Raw genomic sequence first — 18,002 nt, forward strand, 5'->3', positions numbered from 1 at the left:
GCGCTGTTAATTCAGCCTGCAGTGCGTCCCATGTCGGGACAATAAACTGAGAGTAGGGTACGCCACCACTTTACCCTCGTCATTCCGCGTACTGTATCGTATCGCTTAGCCACGCAACTCAAGTAGTCCGTCATCGACCGCTCAGAAAGCGCATTATAACGGGAGCGTCCCCGCGTTATAACGGACGCATTCTGCGCTGTGCGAAGTGTTCCCTTATGGAAGAACCAACCTCGTCACAGCGAAAACGTGTTAAGAGTGTGAACACGTGATAAGCGAGGACTTACCGTACACAAATAACCAAACGCAAATATTTTTGGGGACGCGGGCAAACACTGACCCCGTGAATCCTCGTTTCTGGCCGTTGTGTTTATTTAAATATCACACTTCGCATTTTGATTGTCCCTGAAAAATCGAGTACGACATTAAAACGGTCACTCACAACCCAAAGAGTCGACGTTCAGCAGACGTTGGTCCTTGCCAAATATACAAATGTCAGTAATAAAATAATGGTACCTGAAGCTCTGTATCAAACTTTGTAACTGTTATAAAACTTGTTCTGTATCCTCTAACACGATGCCACATCATCAGCAGCAGCCTGAGCTATCCACTGCTGGATAACATCCTTCCCAGCACTGCATTGGTCATGGGGCTTGCTTGACCATACTTCACCACGCTGGTCAGTGCAGGTGATTGAAGGGCGAGGAGCCCGGGATCTTACCACTGATATCAGTCGCAGCCAGGAATGGAACTCGGGGCTGCTGCTTTCCTAGTGCAGTGCAGTGCAATAACCACTGTGCTATGCCGTATGCCGATATGAATACAGCCACAGAGCCCTATAGTCACAGTGTCAACGCGTCCTTCCAATAGGCCCAATGAAAAGTATCCGTAAATTGGGTTTACATTTAGAGATGCGCACGGTGCAGTTTACGAACGCAGAACAGCAACAACAAAAACCTTGACATTTTCATATTAATAACCAGAAGACAATAAAATATTCCGGATATAAATTATCCCCAAGTATCGTTTTTATCAGCGCTTGATAATTAACATGAAGCAGAAACAAAATTTAAATCCTTACATGTCCATATTTTTGTTATGGACCCAGATACCCTGACAGCATTCCACCAGTAGTGGATGCGAAACATGTTTTTATTAACAGACAGCGGCCCTTCCACAGGGCGTTAATGGAATGTGCGGTGGTGGTGGTGATGATGGTGGTGGTCAGGGGCGGAGCCACAGGGGGGGCTGGGGGGGGCTCAGCCCCCCCTGAAATTTTGGGAAAGTCGGTAATCGGGATAACCGGATATCCGGCTAATGCAAAATGCTGCAGGCTGCCACCTTGTGTGCTGCCCTGCAGGCTGCCACCTTGTGCTGCCCTGCAGGCTGCCACCTTGTGCTGCCCTGCAGGCTGCCACCTTGTGCTGCCCTGCAGGCTGCTTGAGCGGCAGCCTTTCGAACTTATCGAACTTATTAGCCACATCAGTGGCTCCGACCTATTAATAAACTCCGCACGTCCGCCACGGCCTTCTTATCCATTTGTGGCGCCCATTGGAAAACATACACTGGATATCTCATAATATTGAAGTCAGCCCCCCCAAAGTCAAAATCCTGGCTCCGCCCCTGGTGGTGGTGATGGTGGTGGTGGGTGAAATCTATAGGGTCGCCACTTGTCCTGGTTTTTCTCAGGATCGTCATCTTGTGCAGGAGGTAGCTGTTTGTCCTGGGAAATCTGTCAATCTTCCGAGGACATGGAAAGTCGCTGTGGTTTTTAGTGAGTTTGAGTCATAATGAAATTAAGAATAAACCCCTCAAGGCAATGCATTCACATGCAGTTCTCTCGCTATTTTGGTAATGACATTCGCGTTCACTTCACGTGATAGACTCGACGTGTACCTAGCCTGGCACAATCACCGCGGTGACATTACTAACACTTAGTGGCAAATGTCGGCTGTTGTTGGTGGCGAGTGGTTATGACGGTGATGGTGGTGGTGAGGAGGGTTACGTCCCATGTGGATGATGATGAGAGGAATGCCCCCACCACCCGGGCCAATATGATCCGATTGTTTGATTCAGGTCGCGATTCGTTCAATGTGTTGACTTTTCTTTTAAACAGTGGAGTTGTAGCGCCTCTAAGTATCTGCATTAAGAGGCACTACTTTACTCGCATGCACGCGGTTCGATGCGTGCGTCTTCAGTTTAAGCATAACAATTAAGTGAATTACGATGCCCCTGGTGTGGTGGTATAATTCCATGGCGATTTTAATTTGTAGAAACCACGCTAACAATGGCAATGAAGGTGACGATGCTGTGGACCATGCCGATAATGATGATGGTGATAACGATCCTGCTGATAATGGTGACGACGACGATGCCAGTGATGTGGCTGGCATCATCGTGCTGGGCGATGATGTTGATGATGATTCTGCTCATTATGATGGCGAATCAGCTGATTCTGCCACTGACGATTGATGACATTGATTCCTTCATCACGACCGTCCACTCGGCGTGGGCCAACAATGACATTTCTGCCCGTGATGCCGATGTTGAGGATGCTGCTGCTGAGACGATGGCACCGATGTCAGTGGTGACATCATGCCCACCCATCAGCCTCCGTTTTCTCTCCCCCTGCTAGGTGTGCCAACGATGTTGATAATAATGATGATACTAACAATGACTTCCAAAAATAAAGATGCCGATGATGATAATGACGATGATGATGATGATATAGACAATGACAAAGTCAGCGACATCACACCTTCGCCATTAATATTGTCAACTGGGCAGGCCAACGGTGAAGATGACACTAATGGAGCTATGATGACATAGACACAAACGAACCACAATGTAATGACATTATTATCATCCTCTCTTCACTTCTTCAGCTACCCAACTACGATGAAACAGTCACAATGCCAATAATAAAACTGCTGATGGCAAATAATTCTGACGATTACAACACCAATGTAACATAGGCCGGAGTTCACACCCAGAGCGATCAGCTCCGCGAACCAGATCAGCAACTGCTCGAAACATCGCAACTTTAATTGCCCGCGACTGCCTTGTCCACTTCTGAGCAAGCAAGTAGTTGCTCAGAAGTGCACAAGCATGTATGTGGGTGTGGCTACATAGTATGGCCACGCCCCTCACAGCAGAGCCCTGCCCCTTGTCTGGTGACCCCCCCCTCCCACCCGACCCTGGTCAGGATCGTTCAAATTATGAATTGGTAACGCTCTGCCCAGTTGCCTTAGATTCCGAGGAGCGGGAAATCGGAGCGGGAAGGCTCCCACGAGTGAGTGATTGTGCATGGTGCACGTTCACGAGGGGATCACAACCCGGAAAAATGCGCAGCGCGTGGTGCTGCGGGCAGATCGACGCTCGACAGTCGAGGAGGCCATCTCCACTGTGAGAAAGCTCGCAACTGGCAAAGGGGACGCCCACAAACTAGTAATTCCGTTGCACGCAGCCAAGTTGCGTGCAACCGATTGCGCAGGCGCCGAGGACGCGGCTTAACACCGACCTTCCGCTGCTTCCTCTGCCAGGCGTGCCGACGACAATGACGGTGATGACGATGATAACGGTCGTGAAGTATTATGACATTACCAATGTCAAATATTAAGGTGCTCTCCGCGCTCATAATCCTAGCCCTGACGACGACTTAACTAACACCGCCCCCCCCCCCCCCCCCCCCCGATCACTTCTTCTGCTGACCGTGCCGCCCTGGGCGGTTGACGGTCGATGGCAGCGGTGGCCGGAACGTGGTGAGGCCCGGGGACACGGTGGGGCTGTGGCCGGCGCCTTCGGCCGGCGTGGGGGACAGGGGGAGGGTGTCCTGCACCACGTCCGGCACGGCGAGCGCCGACGGGAGGACCTGCGCGGAGCGCGGCGTCACCCAGCGCTGGCGGTGGACAGCGACGTTGGAGACGGAGGAGCCAGCGTGCGGACGTAAATCCCGCTTGTCCTAACGGGAGAGGAGGAGGGGCAAATTGACAATGGGTTTCACGAGAGTGGTGGCTATTAATAATTTTGGGAGGGTGCCCCCCCCCCCCCGCACTGCCCTCCCCCACCCTGCCCCCCCACCCCGGACCCCGGACCCCGCCCCGGCCCGCTCCGCCCCTCCCCCCAATTAAAATTACTAAAAAATTAACTTTTTTTATTTTACCAGGTAGGGCTCACTGAGCAATATAGATCCGTTCAAGAAGCGACCAGGCCACAACTTATAGCTCAACGAAGTGGCTTATCACGTGGAAAAGTACTCTAAAACACGTGTTGTTGATTCTAAATGTGGAGGGACTCAGATAAAAATCGCACGCGACCACGGGGAGACAGAGACATGCAAACTCCATTAAAACAAGCATCACGGTTGGGATCAAACGACCTCCTGCATACCAAGCGGCACCCAATTAAGACCCCTGGTCTGTGACCACCTCCCCCCCCCCCCCCCCCAGATTCAGAAACTTAATTTTATGTCGTGCGATCGAATCCAGATAAGACACGGATTCGATTCCAGGATTTCAGCATCCTGGTAACATGGAGATGAGTACACCCACAGAGATACATAAACACACACCACATTCAGATTCGCGCCAGTCATTCTTTCCCGTAATTTTCAATAATCCGAATCTCTGACCACGACTCCACTCACCTTGGCATCAGGGTGGGCCACTGCCGGCTGCCCCGAAGCGATGGAACGGACTCCGCCCGCTGACTTGGACTCCGGCTGGACCTCAGCATTACCGAATCCGGACTTGCCCTTCCTAGTCTCCGGACTGCTTTTATTCCAGTCCGGGGAGGAAGAGGCGCTGTGTTTGTTATCGTCCCTGTAAAGTAAAACAAAAAAAAGACATTATTTTCACTGTCATCACAATTAGCAGGCAATCGGTATGTTGTTCCGTGGGCAAGCCGTGGCAAGCCGCGGGCAGGCAGCGGCGGCTTAGTTCGATGGTATCCGGCTGCGGCGAGTACATTGCGTGGCAGGGCAGGCGGTGGCCACACAGCACGCAGGAAGCGAGCGACGGAATTCCGCGGCGGGCGTGCCAAGCCACGGCAGGCTCCGGGCGGCGGGCACGCCGGGTGGGTGCCAGGTTGCGGGCGGCGACCTCCCACCCCGCCAGGAGCCGTGGGCACGAGGGCGCTCGCCGGGCTCACCACGGCTCGACGTGGCCGAGGTGCTGCAGGTAGTCGTGCGGTACGGCGCCGACGCGGTCGCCAAACCGCGCCTGCCACCACTCGGCAGAGGTGCGACGGAGCAGCTCCAGCTTGTCGCCCACGCGAAACCCGAGCTCCCGCTCGGAGCGAGCGGCGTAGTCGAAGCGCGCCACCGCCACGCACGGGCAAGGGTCTAGAGGGAGGGAGGGAGGGAGAGGGAGAACGTACGCAGCACGTACTCACGTGGGCGAGCGTGTGGGCAAACGGACACACGTACACACATAGGGATGGTAGGCACACAGACACACGTACACGTGTACACACATACACAGGTGGGCGAGTGTTACGTTTTAGTTACAAATGCACACACACATGCACAGACCACACATGCATATGCGTGTGCCCACAGTCAGTAAACGTGTGGTGATAATTAAGATGAGGTAAAGAGGTGAAAAGGTGAGGTGACAACGGAAGGAGGTGACGGGGGCGATGAGGTGACGACGGATGCTCACCATCGTCTACGGAGATCTCGTCTTGCGACGTCCCGTCGTCAGAACGTAAACCCTCAGCCGACGAGGAGTCACTGTTGCACATCGACACCATCACCATCGACACAATGTCACCGTCATTGCCGTCATCACTGTTGTAAGCAAGTGCATCGCCAACAATCACTACCCTCACCACCACCAAAGACAAACATCCCTGGTATAGCCTGAACAGACTGTAGGGCCAAGTGCTGTTTGCGAGCACCTATGAAGGCCAGCACGGCACACGAGGGGGTGGGTGGCCAGCACCACGCCCGGTCACCTTTGTCTCTCCAGTGGCGATGTTTACACACCGCACCAGGTACTCATTTGAGGCCGCGTCGACCGGTTCAGATAATTTTCACTGGTGTTGGGCCACGAGCGGGAATCGAACTCGGGACGCCAGGTTCGTAGTACAGCGCGCTAACCGCTACACCGCCGCTCCCCAACCGCTCCATCCACCGCCAGCACCACCGCCGCAACCACCGCTGCCACCACCGCAGTTCTCCGCACCACATCTCGTCGTCGTCCTCGTTGTCCGGCGCCAGGACGGGCCGGTAGATGGGGCCCGGGAGCTCTCGCGGTGACGGGAAGAGCGAGTCGGCCTCCACCAGGATGAGCTTCACCAGCTCGATGGCGCTGCCCTGGCACATCACCTGGTCAAACTCAGGTGGCACGGGCGCCAGCGTTGGCCCAAAGCACACCGCCAGGTTGTAGCTGTCCATCATGTTCTCATCGCGGAAGCCCGACAGGCTGTGGGCGAGACACGGAGAGGGAGACACGCGGGGGGAGAGAAGGTCAAGGGAGGAGACATGGGAGAAGTGGGAGATATCGGGAGGGGTGGGAGATATGAGCAGCACACTGCCAGGTTGTAGTTATTCATGTTACGGTAAAACCTTGGATTGCGAGTAACTTGGTCTGCGAGTGTTTTGCAAGGCGGGCAAACATTTTAAATAAATATTAATTTGATAAACGAGCGAGGTCTTGCAATACGAGTAGTGTACGTATAGGCTTTGTCTGCCGAGCGTCACGTGATCACGACTGATATACGAGTGCTTTTATATACGAGTGCTTTGGATTACAAACACGTTTCCGGGAACGAATTATGCTCGCAATCCAAGGTTGTACTGTATTAAGGTTTAGTAAGATATAAAAAAATATATACACGTATTGTAATTTTGCTATCAAAGTGTCAAGTGCTCCCCTGCGCCAGTCTGGCTCAACTGTAAACACTTCATAACCGCTTCTGTTTAAACGTTGCACACAGCTCACTGTGAAAGTGCAACATTCCAACTGAACTATTAATCACCTGTCAGAATCAATTGACTAGTGTTTTTTTTTCTATTAGCCTCCTGTCATGGGAATGTGGAATATCCAGTTCAATCAGGGCAGGCCACCAACAGAGACGAGGACAAAAAACAACGTTCGCCTGAGGATGGGAGACACTGTTCCATCCGACTGGGAAAAACAAAAAAATCACCCAGAATCAGAATATGTATTCGTACTGGATGAATCCCGATGAGCTATAAAGCTCTTTTTCAGGATTCTGTATCTGTTTCCCAACACGCGTGTTTGTCCTCCTAAGTCTTTAATCGGCGAAAATAACGTCCAACGTCGAGACAGAGCGATGAAATCCAGGTGCCGTAGATGGATTGTTCCACTCTGGACCCGCATAAGGGATTAACAAAGGTTCGGAAAGGTCTTGATCCAGCGGTGAATAGAACATGGATTATGTTGATCACAATAACGTTGAGGAGGCGGAGACCATGGAGGATGATAATGGGTCACGTTTGATAACGTGAAGAGGTAACGGAGGACAACAATGATGGCGATGATGATGATGAGGTGGTGACTGTGGCCGTAACTCACTGGTTGAGGAAGGTGAAGAGGTAGCGGAGGACGACGATGACGGGACAAGGGAGCTTGCGGATGAGGTCCCGGAGGCATGCGATCCTCTTATGATGCTCAGAGATTTCTGGGTAACGAACACAAATCACTGTTAGCGAGCGCCTATTACCATCGGCATGCTACACAGGTGGTGGTGAGGCAGTAAGCTCTCGTGTGTAGGTCTGTGTGTTAGTGTGTGTGTTATTGTGGCACAGCAGGGGGTACAGGTGGTGTATCGGCCAGTCATCTCAGTCAGTGGACCCATGGCACCTGGGTCTATCCCGTGACCTCCTGCCAGCAGGGATTCTACATTTCACGTGGCCTTAACGTGTCTCTGTTAAGACAACGATGCCCTATTGTAGCCTACACATGCTGGTTGGGGCAAGGTTCAAACGTCACTCGCCACTGACTCACACAGTGGCCGAAAATCAAACCCAGGTCACCGCGTTCAACGAGCAGCGCATTAACCGCTACGCCACCACTCCACACAGAACCGCTTCTGAACCTCCCCTGGGTCGGCTCAGCCTGAAACGAGTACCGGTGCGGTGTGTGGGATGACACAGACGGCCGGGCGTAGTGCTGGCTGTATCACCCCCCCGCCCCTCATGTGCCGTGCCGGCATTCACATGTGGCTTGATAACGGCACTTGCCACGATGGTCTGTTAAACGCTATACGGGGGGATATTTTGTCTCCGTGTGCGTGTCTTACTGATGCAATCCAGGAAGTCTTGGTACATGTGTGAGGGGAACAGGGGCTTCTCCAGGCCCCGGAAGTAGGCCTTGAGCACGCCCGCCACGCTGTCTATCGCTCGCCCATCGTCATCGTCATCCAACGGGTCCTCACCTGGTGAGCGGAATCAGCCATGAAACCACCATCAGCATGTGTGATATACGACATCAAGCCCCCCCAATAACTGGGATCAACCACGATAACCAGAATAAACCATGAAACCACCAGGAACATGTGATAACCGAAATCAACCTAAATAACGTCAACCCCAATAACCGCAATCAACCCCGATAACCAACATAAAATTATGAAGCCACCATCATCAGCATGCGTGGAACGCCATCAGCCCCGATAACGGCTATCCACGGCAATGATCAACATTTCCTCAATCCTATCAACCACCAGCCCCGGATAACTGCCACCAACCCCAAATTAACCGATATCAACCCCAATGATCGACATCCCACAATCCCTTCTTCCATCAGCCCCGGCAACCAGCGTTCCACAACACATCGATCGACCCCGATATCCGGATCGTGGCGCTGGATGTCGCACCTCTCTCGAACGCCGATTTCATTTCGGTCATCTGTGTCAGCGATCCCGATATGCGGAAGATTCCCTCGTGGTGGAGCCCTGAAGTGTCAGAATCGCGAGCGTTAGAACGAGCGTGCGAGCACTCGCACAACCATCACGTCACCGCTACACCACTCACACCGCAACTACACCACTCACACCACCGTTACACCGTCGCGATAACACTCACTCCACTGTTAGACCACTCACACCACCGTTACACCAATCACACCACCGTTACACCAGCTTAATACCACTCACCCCCACCTTAACACCATTCACACCACCCCTGAACCACTCACACCACCGTTATACCATCACAACCCCGTCAGTCCGTGAAGTATACCGCGTGGTGTCTTACCGTGCAGGTTGATGTAGCGTACACAGCTCTCGACCACCAAGGGCACAGGCTGGTTAGACTCCTGGTTAAAAATAAGAAGACACCAATGCATATAAATACCTACTGCTGCACGCAAGAACATGATTCACTCTCGTTACACTTGTTCACCCGTGATGAGCCTCACTTTTCAGGAGGGTCCTGTCTGCGCCAATATCCCCCCCAAGCTCTGCGGACCTCTACATATGAAGGTGTTATCGGCCAATTAACGAGGATTTACTTGCCCCAACAGTACTGGGTCCATAAATCTAGATTGAAAACGAATTTTAGAACGACTCTTTGTGTTTAAGTTTGTTGTCCTTCCCCCGCACCTCCGATTAGCACGTTTGGCTACGTACAGTGCGAAAGAAGTTCAACATACATACATACATACACACGTCAACGCAGCAGATCCGTTTCGAGCCGAGCAGGTCCCCTCACCTTGATGTACGCCTCGAGGTCTCCGTTAAACAGCTTCACGGCCACCCGCGAAGCTGGCCGGTGTCTCCGGATCTTCTGCGGCTTTGGAGGGATGGACGGAGGCCTGAAACGGCGATGGCAAGCGAGGGGAACATCGCAGATGCGCACAGATTGTTACACTTTCCAGCATGCCTTTGGCCGCGAGCTGCCGGTTCATACCATCGCGCACAGAATCAGAAGTCATTTATTCTTAAGGAATCCGATGAGCCTTAAAGCTCTTTCTCACACATGTTCAGTAGGGGCACGGGGTCAGAACGGTTACAACAACAAACAAAACGAAAACACGATGGAAGTGCAAAGTACAGGAAGGATAAACCAATCACAAATACAAACAAAACGGAGCTATTTTTTAAAATTTTACGAGGTAAAACCAACCGAGTTATTAGCTTCTTTTTCAGAAACGACTCAGCCACATATTATAGCTTAATGAAGGGGACCATCACGTATAAACTTATCGCGGCACTTGACCCAACAGCCTGGGTAGGCCGCACGGGTGGTGGGGGATCCTTTGTGAGCGATTTGATGCGATGTGCAGAACGTTTGAGAAAGCAAGCGACTGAGAAGCACAGTTGGAGAGTACAAACCTCGATCCGGAGTTTTCATTCTCCTTACCTGCGAGTAAAATAAATCGCACAAAAAACACACAAACGTTAGCCCATCCAGCAGCGAAATCGACCAAGAGGCCTGCGGGCACCAGCGGCGCAGTAATTTTCTCCACGCTCGGCGATTCAGGGCGGGCGATTCAATGCAACAGCAGCAGGCTGGCACAGCAGCGGTATTATGCTCGTGTGCTTCCAAGCAAGAGCGACCTGGAATGTTCGATTCCCGACACGGGTGTGCCTTTCTGTGTGGGTGGTTTGTGCATTCTCTCCCTAGTTTGTATTCCCCATGGGTGTTCTCCGGGTTTCCCAGTTTCCTCCCACAGCTAACATAACGTATGCCGTGTAACTGGTCTTGGCCAAGCCGTCCCACTGCTAAAGAAGTACCCACAGACATTTTATACCGTTGTGTGGACGGAGGTGTGTGGCGGGGGAGGGTTTGATTTGAGAAGCGTTGCCCCGTTGTTTCAACTGGCACGCCAGGAGATCAAATTCAACCTAAACTATAAACCTATCATGATTTAAAGCTTTCGTGACTGCAGGAATTCATATTCTTTGGGCCTTTCGGTAAAGTCACGGAGATAGGAAACGTCGTAGTTTTTTGTTATTTTCTTTAAACCTATCCATGTGACTTTACCGAAAGACCCAAAGAATATGAACCTATCATTATTTTACCAGGTAAGGCCCACTGAGTTAAATAGCTCTTTTCAGAAGCGACCTGGCTATCACAAATGATGGCCCAATTAAATGGCTTATTACGTGGAAATTTAAAGCAGCCAAATACTCTAAACGCATGTTTATTCTAAATGTGGAGGGAAAAACCGGAGGGAAATCCATGTGACCACGTGGAGAGACACGCAAACTCGAAATATACAAAAGGCGTCGAGGCCGGGATCGAACCCACGACCTCCTGTACACCAAGCGAGGTAGTTAACATCTCCGAGCCACCGAGGTGCCCCAAAAACGGTGTCCTGCTAATCATTACACCTCAATTCACGTGCTACGAATAAGGGCCATTTGGCCAAAACGCCACCGATTAAATATTTGTCCTTTTAAGGCCACGCACATAGTGTCACTGACAAATGTGTTGAGTTTTTTGGTTTGTTAATTACACCTTAATATCCATCGTGAGCCCCCCTGCCCCCAACTCAACAACTCAACAAGAGCCCCCACACAAACCATTGCCTCATTGCTTCTTCCCCCCCCCCCCGTTCCACTTCCCTCTGCCACATTTGCACATGTCATAAACACTTCTGTTTTTCGGTTTTAGATGCATTTTTTTTGGCACGGAGGCCGAAGTCAGTGGCTTATAGCTTGGCGTCACGAGCGCCGGCCAATTGCCACGGCCCGACCGCCAAAGCTGCTGGAAACACCGAAGCTCGTAGAACGGTGGCGATAAAATAAATATAAAAACGCTCGAGATTTTATGGCAAAGGACACAGAAAAAAATCTCACCTAAAACCCATTCTCTGCTGAATTTGTGCAGCGATAGCTAAACAAAAAAATGAGGAAGTGAAAGGGGGGAAATAATTTAATTAATCTGCACGAAAAAGCGGAAGTTTTGAAACGGGAAATGTTGCGGTGGGAAAAAGTGAGGCCGCGGCAATGAATGTGTCGGATTGCCCGCAGGGTGACGAGTCTAAGACAGTTATACGTCCAAACGTGCAGAAACAGCGTAAATATAACGTGCAGGCTTTCACGACTAATATACCATTCATGATAAAAATCATGAACGGTGAGTCAAATGTGTGTCGTATACCCTCACAATCCGATGCAGCCAATTAATAAAGCTGTCACGTGATGAATAAACGCGCAAACGTATGACTGCTTCAGACCACCGGTGATGCGGGAGAGCAATTCCACACCGTTGAACAATTGGGAACGACGCTTCGCTGGTAGCACGCATTTACTTTAATCGGGGGGGAAAAAAAAAAAGAGGCATGAGGGATCTAACATTTTTAGATCATCCCGGCAGGGTGGTGGTGCAGTGGCAACAAGTGTCCGTGTTCGATTTCTGACCCAGGGTTTGTATGTTCCACCCCTTTTTCTGCATGGGTTGCCTCTGCGTTCCCCAGGTTTCTTCTTCTGGGTTCCCCGGTTTCTTCCCACGGCTAAGAGAAAAAAAAACCCCACCATGCTATGTAGCTGGTATTGGCCAGACGAAAAATCACAATGCTGAAAACATTAATAGGCAAAGTCAGTTTAGCACTTCGGAGGCTTTCGCGACCAAAATTATCCATAAGAGGTTTTTTTTGGTTATGTCGTTAAACCCGCCACCACACGACCCAGCCAATACCTACTATAATCACCCAGGAATATCTGTCCTTAACGCTCATGACGTCACTCCACATCGACCATCCCTGAAATGGACACCCCCCCCCCTCACTAATAATCATGCGCAAGTGACGTCACTCCACATCAAAGAGCCCCCCTCATTAATAATCATGAACAGGTGACGTCCTCCAAATGGACACCCCCCCCCCATTAACAGGCACCTCCTCCCCCCTCCTCATCGTCAACTTACAACCCTCACTACAAAGGCAGAACCCTCACGTCATGCGATCTCCGTCACGCTATTTAGACATCAAAGTAAAAATGACGTCATGATGAACAAGGGATTATAACCTTTAAATGAAATAAGTCTGTGTCACCGCGGCCTTACAAATTGCACACGCATTAATGCAATATCACGTCGCGCTCTGCTTTTCGCTTGCAAGTTTGAGATATACTGCAATACACCCATCCTTGGACGGGCAAAAGGCTAGTCAGTAAGGTTTGTCACGTGCCAATTCGTTAGTAGTACAGCACACCGGCGTGTATTGGAGATTCGTACTCGAATTGTAGATGTTGTAGTGGGTTTATTCTGCAACACACCGGTGTGCTGTACTAGTAACGAATTGGCAATGTTTTGTTTACGTGACAAACCTCACTAATTGACTGTGTTCCGCGTGGTGGTTACAGGTTTAACAACACATTTATATTTACATCATCTAAGCCAAAAAAAACTCTATTATGGATTAATCAGCAAATTAATCAATTGAAATTACACACAGCAGCAGCAGCAACATTGCCCCCCTTTACTGCAAAAACACTTGGCAGGACCCTCCAGAACGAAAATCCCAAGACCCAGTGAGGTAGTAACAATCCGCCATCACCACCTGACACAGCCAATTAGTAAGGTTTGTTACGTATTCAAAAAGTGCCGATTCCTTACTAGTTTAGCACTAATCGGTTCTGTGTTGGACAGTAAACCCACGACATTTACAATTCGAGTACCGTGACGTTTTGCCGGTAATTACAACGGGCATCATCAGGCCACAGCCAGAGTTGTGGACAAATCCTCCTCCTGTTTCGGTCTTAAAGAGGAATAAGCGTGATGTCATCACCTCTACATATCAATCAGGTGCAAGGACCAGAGGAGGGGGGGTTAATTTATTCAAATAAATTACAATGGATATCTATAATTGGTTTGAGTATTCACAGTTAATAATCCCCAAGGCAAGCTTGTGGTGTGAGGAGGAAGGGATTTAAGTGCGGAGTGGGCTGTGGGTGCTGAGTCAAAGCGTACCCTTGCCCAGCGCGCGACTCATCAGCCCGTGCTTCGCCTCCAGTTTCGTAATGATGCCGTTCATTTCCATAAAATTCTGCAGCTTCTGCGGGGTACAAACATCATGGTTGTAAATGACAAATTGTGCCGATGGTGATTGTGACGATGAGGGTGGTGATGAATGTGGAAGTGATGAGTGTGGTAATGATAGTGGTGATTATGATGATGTTGGCAACATTGAATGTCGTGGCGATTATAATAATGGTCGTGGCAATGAAGGTGGAAATGGTGACGGCGGTGACGTTGGTGATGGTGGTGCTAACGGTGGCAATTTTGAGCGAAAAAAATATTTAATTTACAAGCAGAACTCCATTCCACGTCTCCACAAATGTAGTCCATCGGTCTATCGACCTCCCGTGCCTCACCACATCAACAGACAGGCTTGTCAAACAAATGCGGTTGCTGGTGCTGCTGCTGCTGCTGCTGCCACTGCCGGGTGACCAGATGTTCATGGCAAGTGCGCATCTTAATCTCAATTTCAGGGGGGTGGGGGGGGAGGGGCATTTCGTCGCCCTTCAGACTGCGCTCACGTCGACATAGAAGTTCTCCATATCTATCTGCTGCTTGCGCCGAGCGACGAGGGGCAGAGGAGAGGGCGACGTCGGGGCCTGCGGGGTCCTCCCCCCGCCCTCGCCGACATCTCCACCATCTAGGTCCGAGCCCCTCGGCGTCCCGTCGCCCAGCCGGAAGAGCCGCGCCATGTCGTAGTCCTCTTCGGTGATGAGGAAGTCCTTCAGAGACTTCAGAATGACGTCCATCGTCTTCTTCACCTGCGCGCAGACGGGATATCGCGACGGCCCGGTGATCATGCTGATGGTGGTAATAGTGGTGGTGGTAATAGTGGTGGTGGTGGTGGTGGTGATAGTAGTGGTGGTGGTGATGATGGTAGTGGTGGTAGCAATGGTGGTGGCGATGATGACGGCGGTGGTGGTAATGATGGCAGTGGTGGTGATAATGATGATGGAAGTGGTGGTGATGGTGGTAGTGGTGGTGATGATGATGATCGTGGTGTTGGTGACAATCACGACTGAGACACTATGAAGACAATGACAACGATGAACACAACCGCTCATTCCCACCTCTTCACACTCGAGTTTATTTTTCTCGAGTTTTGCCTTGACACTTTTGAATCGTAACTCAAGGTCTTGATGCAGGCGATCCTGAGCAGTGATTTGAGAAACCTGTAACAGACACAGACATGCAGACAGGGCACACAAAACAAAGACACGCGCAGATCAAACCTCCCAAGACGCAACAAAAACAACGGCCGCCATTCGCCCCTAAATGGCGGTAACGTCACCAGAGGGGCTGTACGTCACAATTACATTGTATGCGTCATCTCAGACCATACCCCATCATGTCCCGCACCTCGTCGTCACCTCCCACACCTCGTCACGACCCACACTTGCCGTCGCTTCCCGCACCTCGTCGTCACCTCCACACAACTGACCACCGCTCTCCACGCCTCGTCGTTACGCTCCGCACCCCGTCGTCGGCCGGCACAACCTCGTCGCCACCTCCCGTACCTCGTCGCCAGCGTGAGCCAGGAACATGAGCTTGGGTGGCACGGCCTTGTCGAGCCCTGTGGCCGCGAGGAACTCCTTGCGGTCGTTGCGGCTCACGAGGCCGTTCACGGAGAGCTCGACAGCGTCCAGAGCTCGCGTGCGCGAGTCCGTGAGACAGAACTCCGCCGAGAGGTAGCAGCGCAGAGCGCCGTTCAGGCCCTCGTAGAAGCCCACCTCGTTCAGCTGGGGAGAGAGAGACAAAGGCGGTGATTGTGGTGTGAGAGATAACAGCGCAGAGGTGGTGAGAGTGCGAGAGAGAGGATGTGTGCGATGTGTGTGCGAGGTGTTCCATGGTGCGTGTCATATGGCGTGGTGAATGTGTCGCGCAATAGCAATGACGTCCATAACATGATGATGGCAACGCACATGATAATGTCAAGATGATATAATCGTCAATAATTACGATTTCTCATAACATCATCAATGACATCTACAATGATGTTCGATGACGATGAGAAATTCAATCATGTTTGCATCGATGCCGATCATAACGGCAATGTTGATGACGATATCAATGACGACGCCAACATCTGTCTTGACGTTCAATGATAATGGCAATGACAACGACGATGATGGTGTCAACAAATTATCCGGCGACGATGGTGGCGACGATGATTATTTACGATGACGATAACACGATCAACGTTTTCTTACGCCGACGACATGAACCACAGCTCAGACAACAGAGTCAGCGTCGATGCCGACGATCGCGTCGATGATGCAGACCATCGCGTCGATGATGCAGACCATCGCGTCGATGATGCAGACCATCGCGTCGATGATGCAGACCATCGCGTCGATGACGCAGACCATCGCGTCGATGACGCAGACGATCGCGTCCATGACGACGATCGATCGCGTCGATGACGACGATCGATCGCGTCGATGACGGCAACGTTGACAAGGACGTCCGTGGAGTGAGTCTCACGTCAAGCAGGCGGTGCAGGTCCAACGTGTAGTACTGCTTGAGTGCCGTTTCCGCTGATCCCAGCGCCAGCAAGTAATCGTTCCGCTGCTTGGCAGTGGCAAACTTGCTCTGGATGAACTTTTCCTGCCACTGCGCACACACGGCCGGCACAGCGGAGTCAGCGAGCACCGACTGCGGCTGGCAAGGCACACTTAGCAATGTTTTTGGGGGAAAACAAACTCTAATAATAGGTTTTTCACCCTTTTTTTCCGGCAACAAAACTGACACCGTTTTACAAGGAATCATGTTTGCATTAACCACAATACCTTGCGGTCAGAATGCAAACAAAAAACAACTCTGATAATGTATGCATTGTCCTTGAAATTGATTGTTCCACACCCAGAGACAGCTTTTCTTAGAGCCCAGTCTCACGTGGTGTTGGACCAGATGACGCCAAAAGGCAAAGGAGGCCACATGATGTAAATCAAATTCTATTTTTTTCAATCTAGATTGAAAACTCATTTCTTCTTTGTGTGTTTAGTTTAGGCCTTCCCCCGCACTTCCGATTAGCACGGTTGGCTAAGTAGGGTGCGAAAAAAGTTAAACATACATACATACAATCGGCTAACTGTACTAGATAAAAATAATGCTGCTGCCAGACTCCTCACCCGCACACAGGACCACGTCACCGCAGCGCGCCGATCACTTCACTGGCGCACAATGCAATCCTGGATCGAATTCACAATCACGCTCAGCGTCTTCAAGAACCTCCAAGCACTCTCCCCTGCCTACTTTCTCCCCTCTCATCTCACTCCACTCCTCTCCGCGCGCACCCCCCTCTTCAGCAAATCAAGACTTTGTGCCGAAATCCCCCAGTCTGCCATCGCTCAGTGGGAGGTTGTCCATTCTCCTCTGTTACATCCACAGTCTGGAATGCTCTACCCCCCAAGCCGTCCGTGCTCTGGGCTCCCTGCCCCTGTTCAATCCCAGGCTCAATACCTTCCTCCTCTGCCTATGGCTGACTCACACAGAGCCCTATGACTGACTGCCCCTCTCTCTCACTGACTCACAGAGAGCCCTATGACTGACTGCCTCTCTCTCTCTCACTGACTCACACAGAGCCCTATGACTGCCTCTCTCTCACTGACTCACACAGAGCCCTATGTCTGACTGCCTCTCTCTCTCACTGACTCACACAGAGCCCTATGACTGACTGCCTCTCACTCTCACTGACTCACACAGAGCCCTATGTCTGACTGCCTCTCTCTCTCACTGACTCACACAGAGCCCTATGACTGACTGCCTCTCTCTCTCTCACTGACTCACACAGAGCCCTATGACTGACTGCCTCTCTCTCTCACTGACTCACACAGAGCCCTATGACTGACTGCCACTCACTCTCACTGACTCACACAGAGCCCTATGTCTGACTGCCTCTCACTCTCACTGACTCACACAGAGCCCTATGACTGACTGCCTCTCACTCTCAGACTCACACAGAGCCCTATGACTGACTGCCTCTCCCTCTCACTGACTCACACAGAGCCCTATGTCTGACTGCCTCTCACTCTCACTGACTCACACAGAGCCCTATGACTGACTGCCTCTC

The 18,002-nt window shown here is 51.2% G+C and overlaps 1 protein-coding gene across 1 annotated transcript in view; it reads right to left on the bottom strand.

Moving 5' to 3' along the window:
• Positions 1-347: 347 nt before the first annotated feature.
• The window catches only part of LOC116952214 (SLIT-ROBO Rho GTPase-activating protein 1-like), a 40,195-nt gene continuing 22,540 nt past the window's right edge, over positions 348-18,002 (bottom strand). The window contains exons 6-21 of the mRNA XM_032971349.2: positions 16,415-16,543; positions 15,448-15,669; positions 15,001-15,102; positions 14,452-14,691; positions 13,883-13,967; positions 10,300-10,327; positions 9,677-9,779; positions 9,221-9,281; positions 8,842-8,919; positions 8,266-8,400; positions 7,539-7,644; positions 6,183-6,422; positions 5,658-5,728; positions 5,146-5,338; positions 4,643-4,817; positions 348-3,958 (exon numbers count right to left, since the gene is read on the bottom strand). Coding sequence (XP_032827240.2) covers positions 3,692-3,958; positions 4,643-4,817; positions 5,146-5,338; positions 5,658-5,728; positions 6,183-6,422; positions 7,539-7,644; positions 8,266-8,400; positions 8,842-8,919; positions 9,221-9,281; positions 9,677-9,779; positions 10,300-10,327; positions 13,883-13,967; positions 14,452-14,691; positions 15,001-15,102; positions 15,448-15,669; positions 16,415-16,543 — 2,235 coding nt within the window. The 3' untranslated portion in view covers positions 348-3,691. The remainder of the gene's footprint in view (positions 3,959-4,642; positions 4,818-5,145; positions 5,339-5,657; positions 5,729-6,182; positions 6,423-7,538; positions 7,645-8,265; positions 8,401-8,841; positions 8,920-9,220; positions 9,282-9,676; positions 9,780-10,299; positions 10,328-13,882; positions 13,968-14,451; positions 14,692-15,000; positions 15,103-15,447; positions 15,670-16,414; positions 16,544-18,002) is intronic.

Source organism: Petromyzon marinus, chromosome 46 (genome assembly GCF_048934315.1).
Source record: "Petromyzon marinus isolate PM22_M1 ecotype Great Lakes invasive population chromosome 46, UKy_Petmar_22M1.pri1.0, whole genome shotgun sequence".
NCBI lineage: Eukaryota > Metazoa > Chordata > Hyperoartia > Petromyzontiformes > Petromyzontidae > Petromyzon > Petromyzon marinus.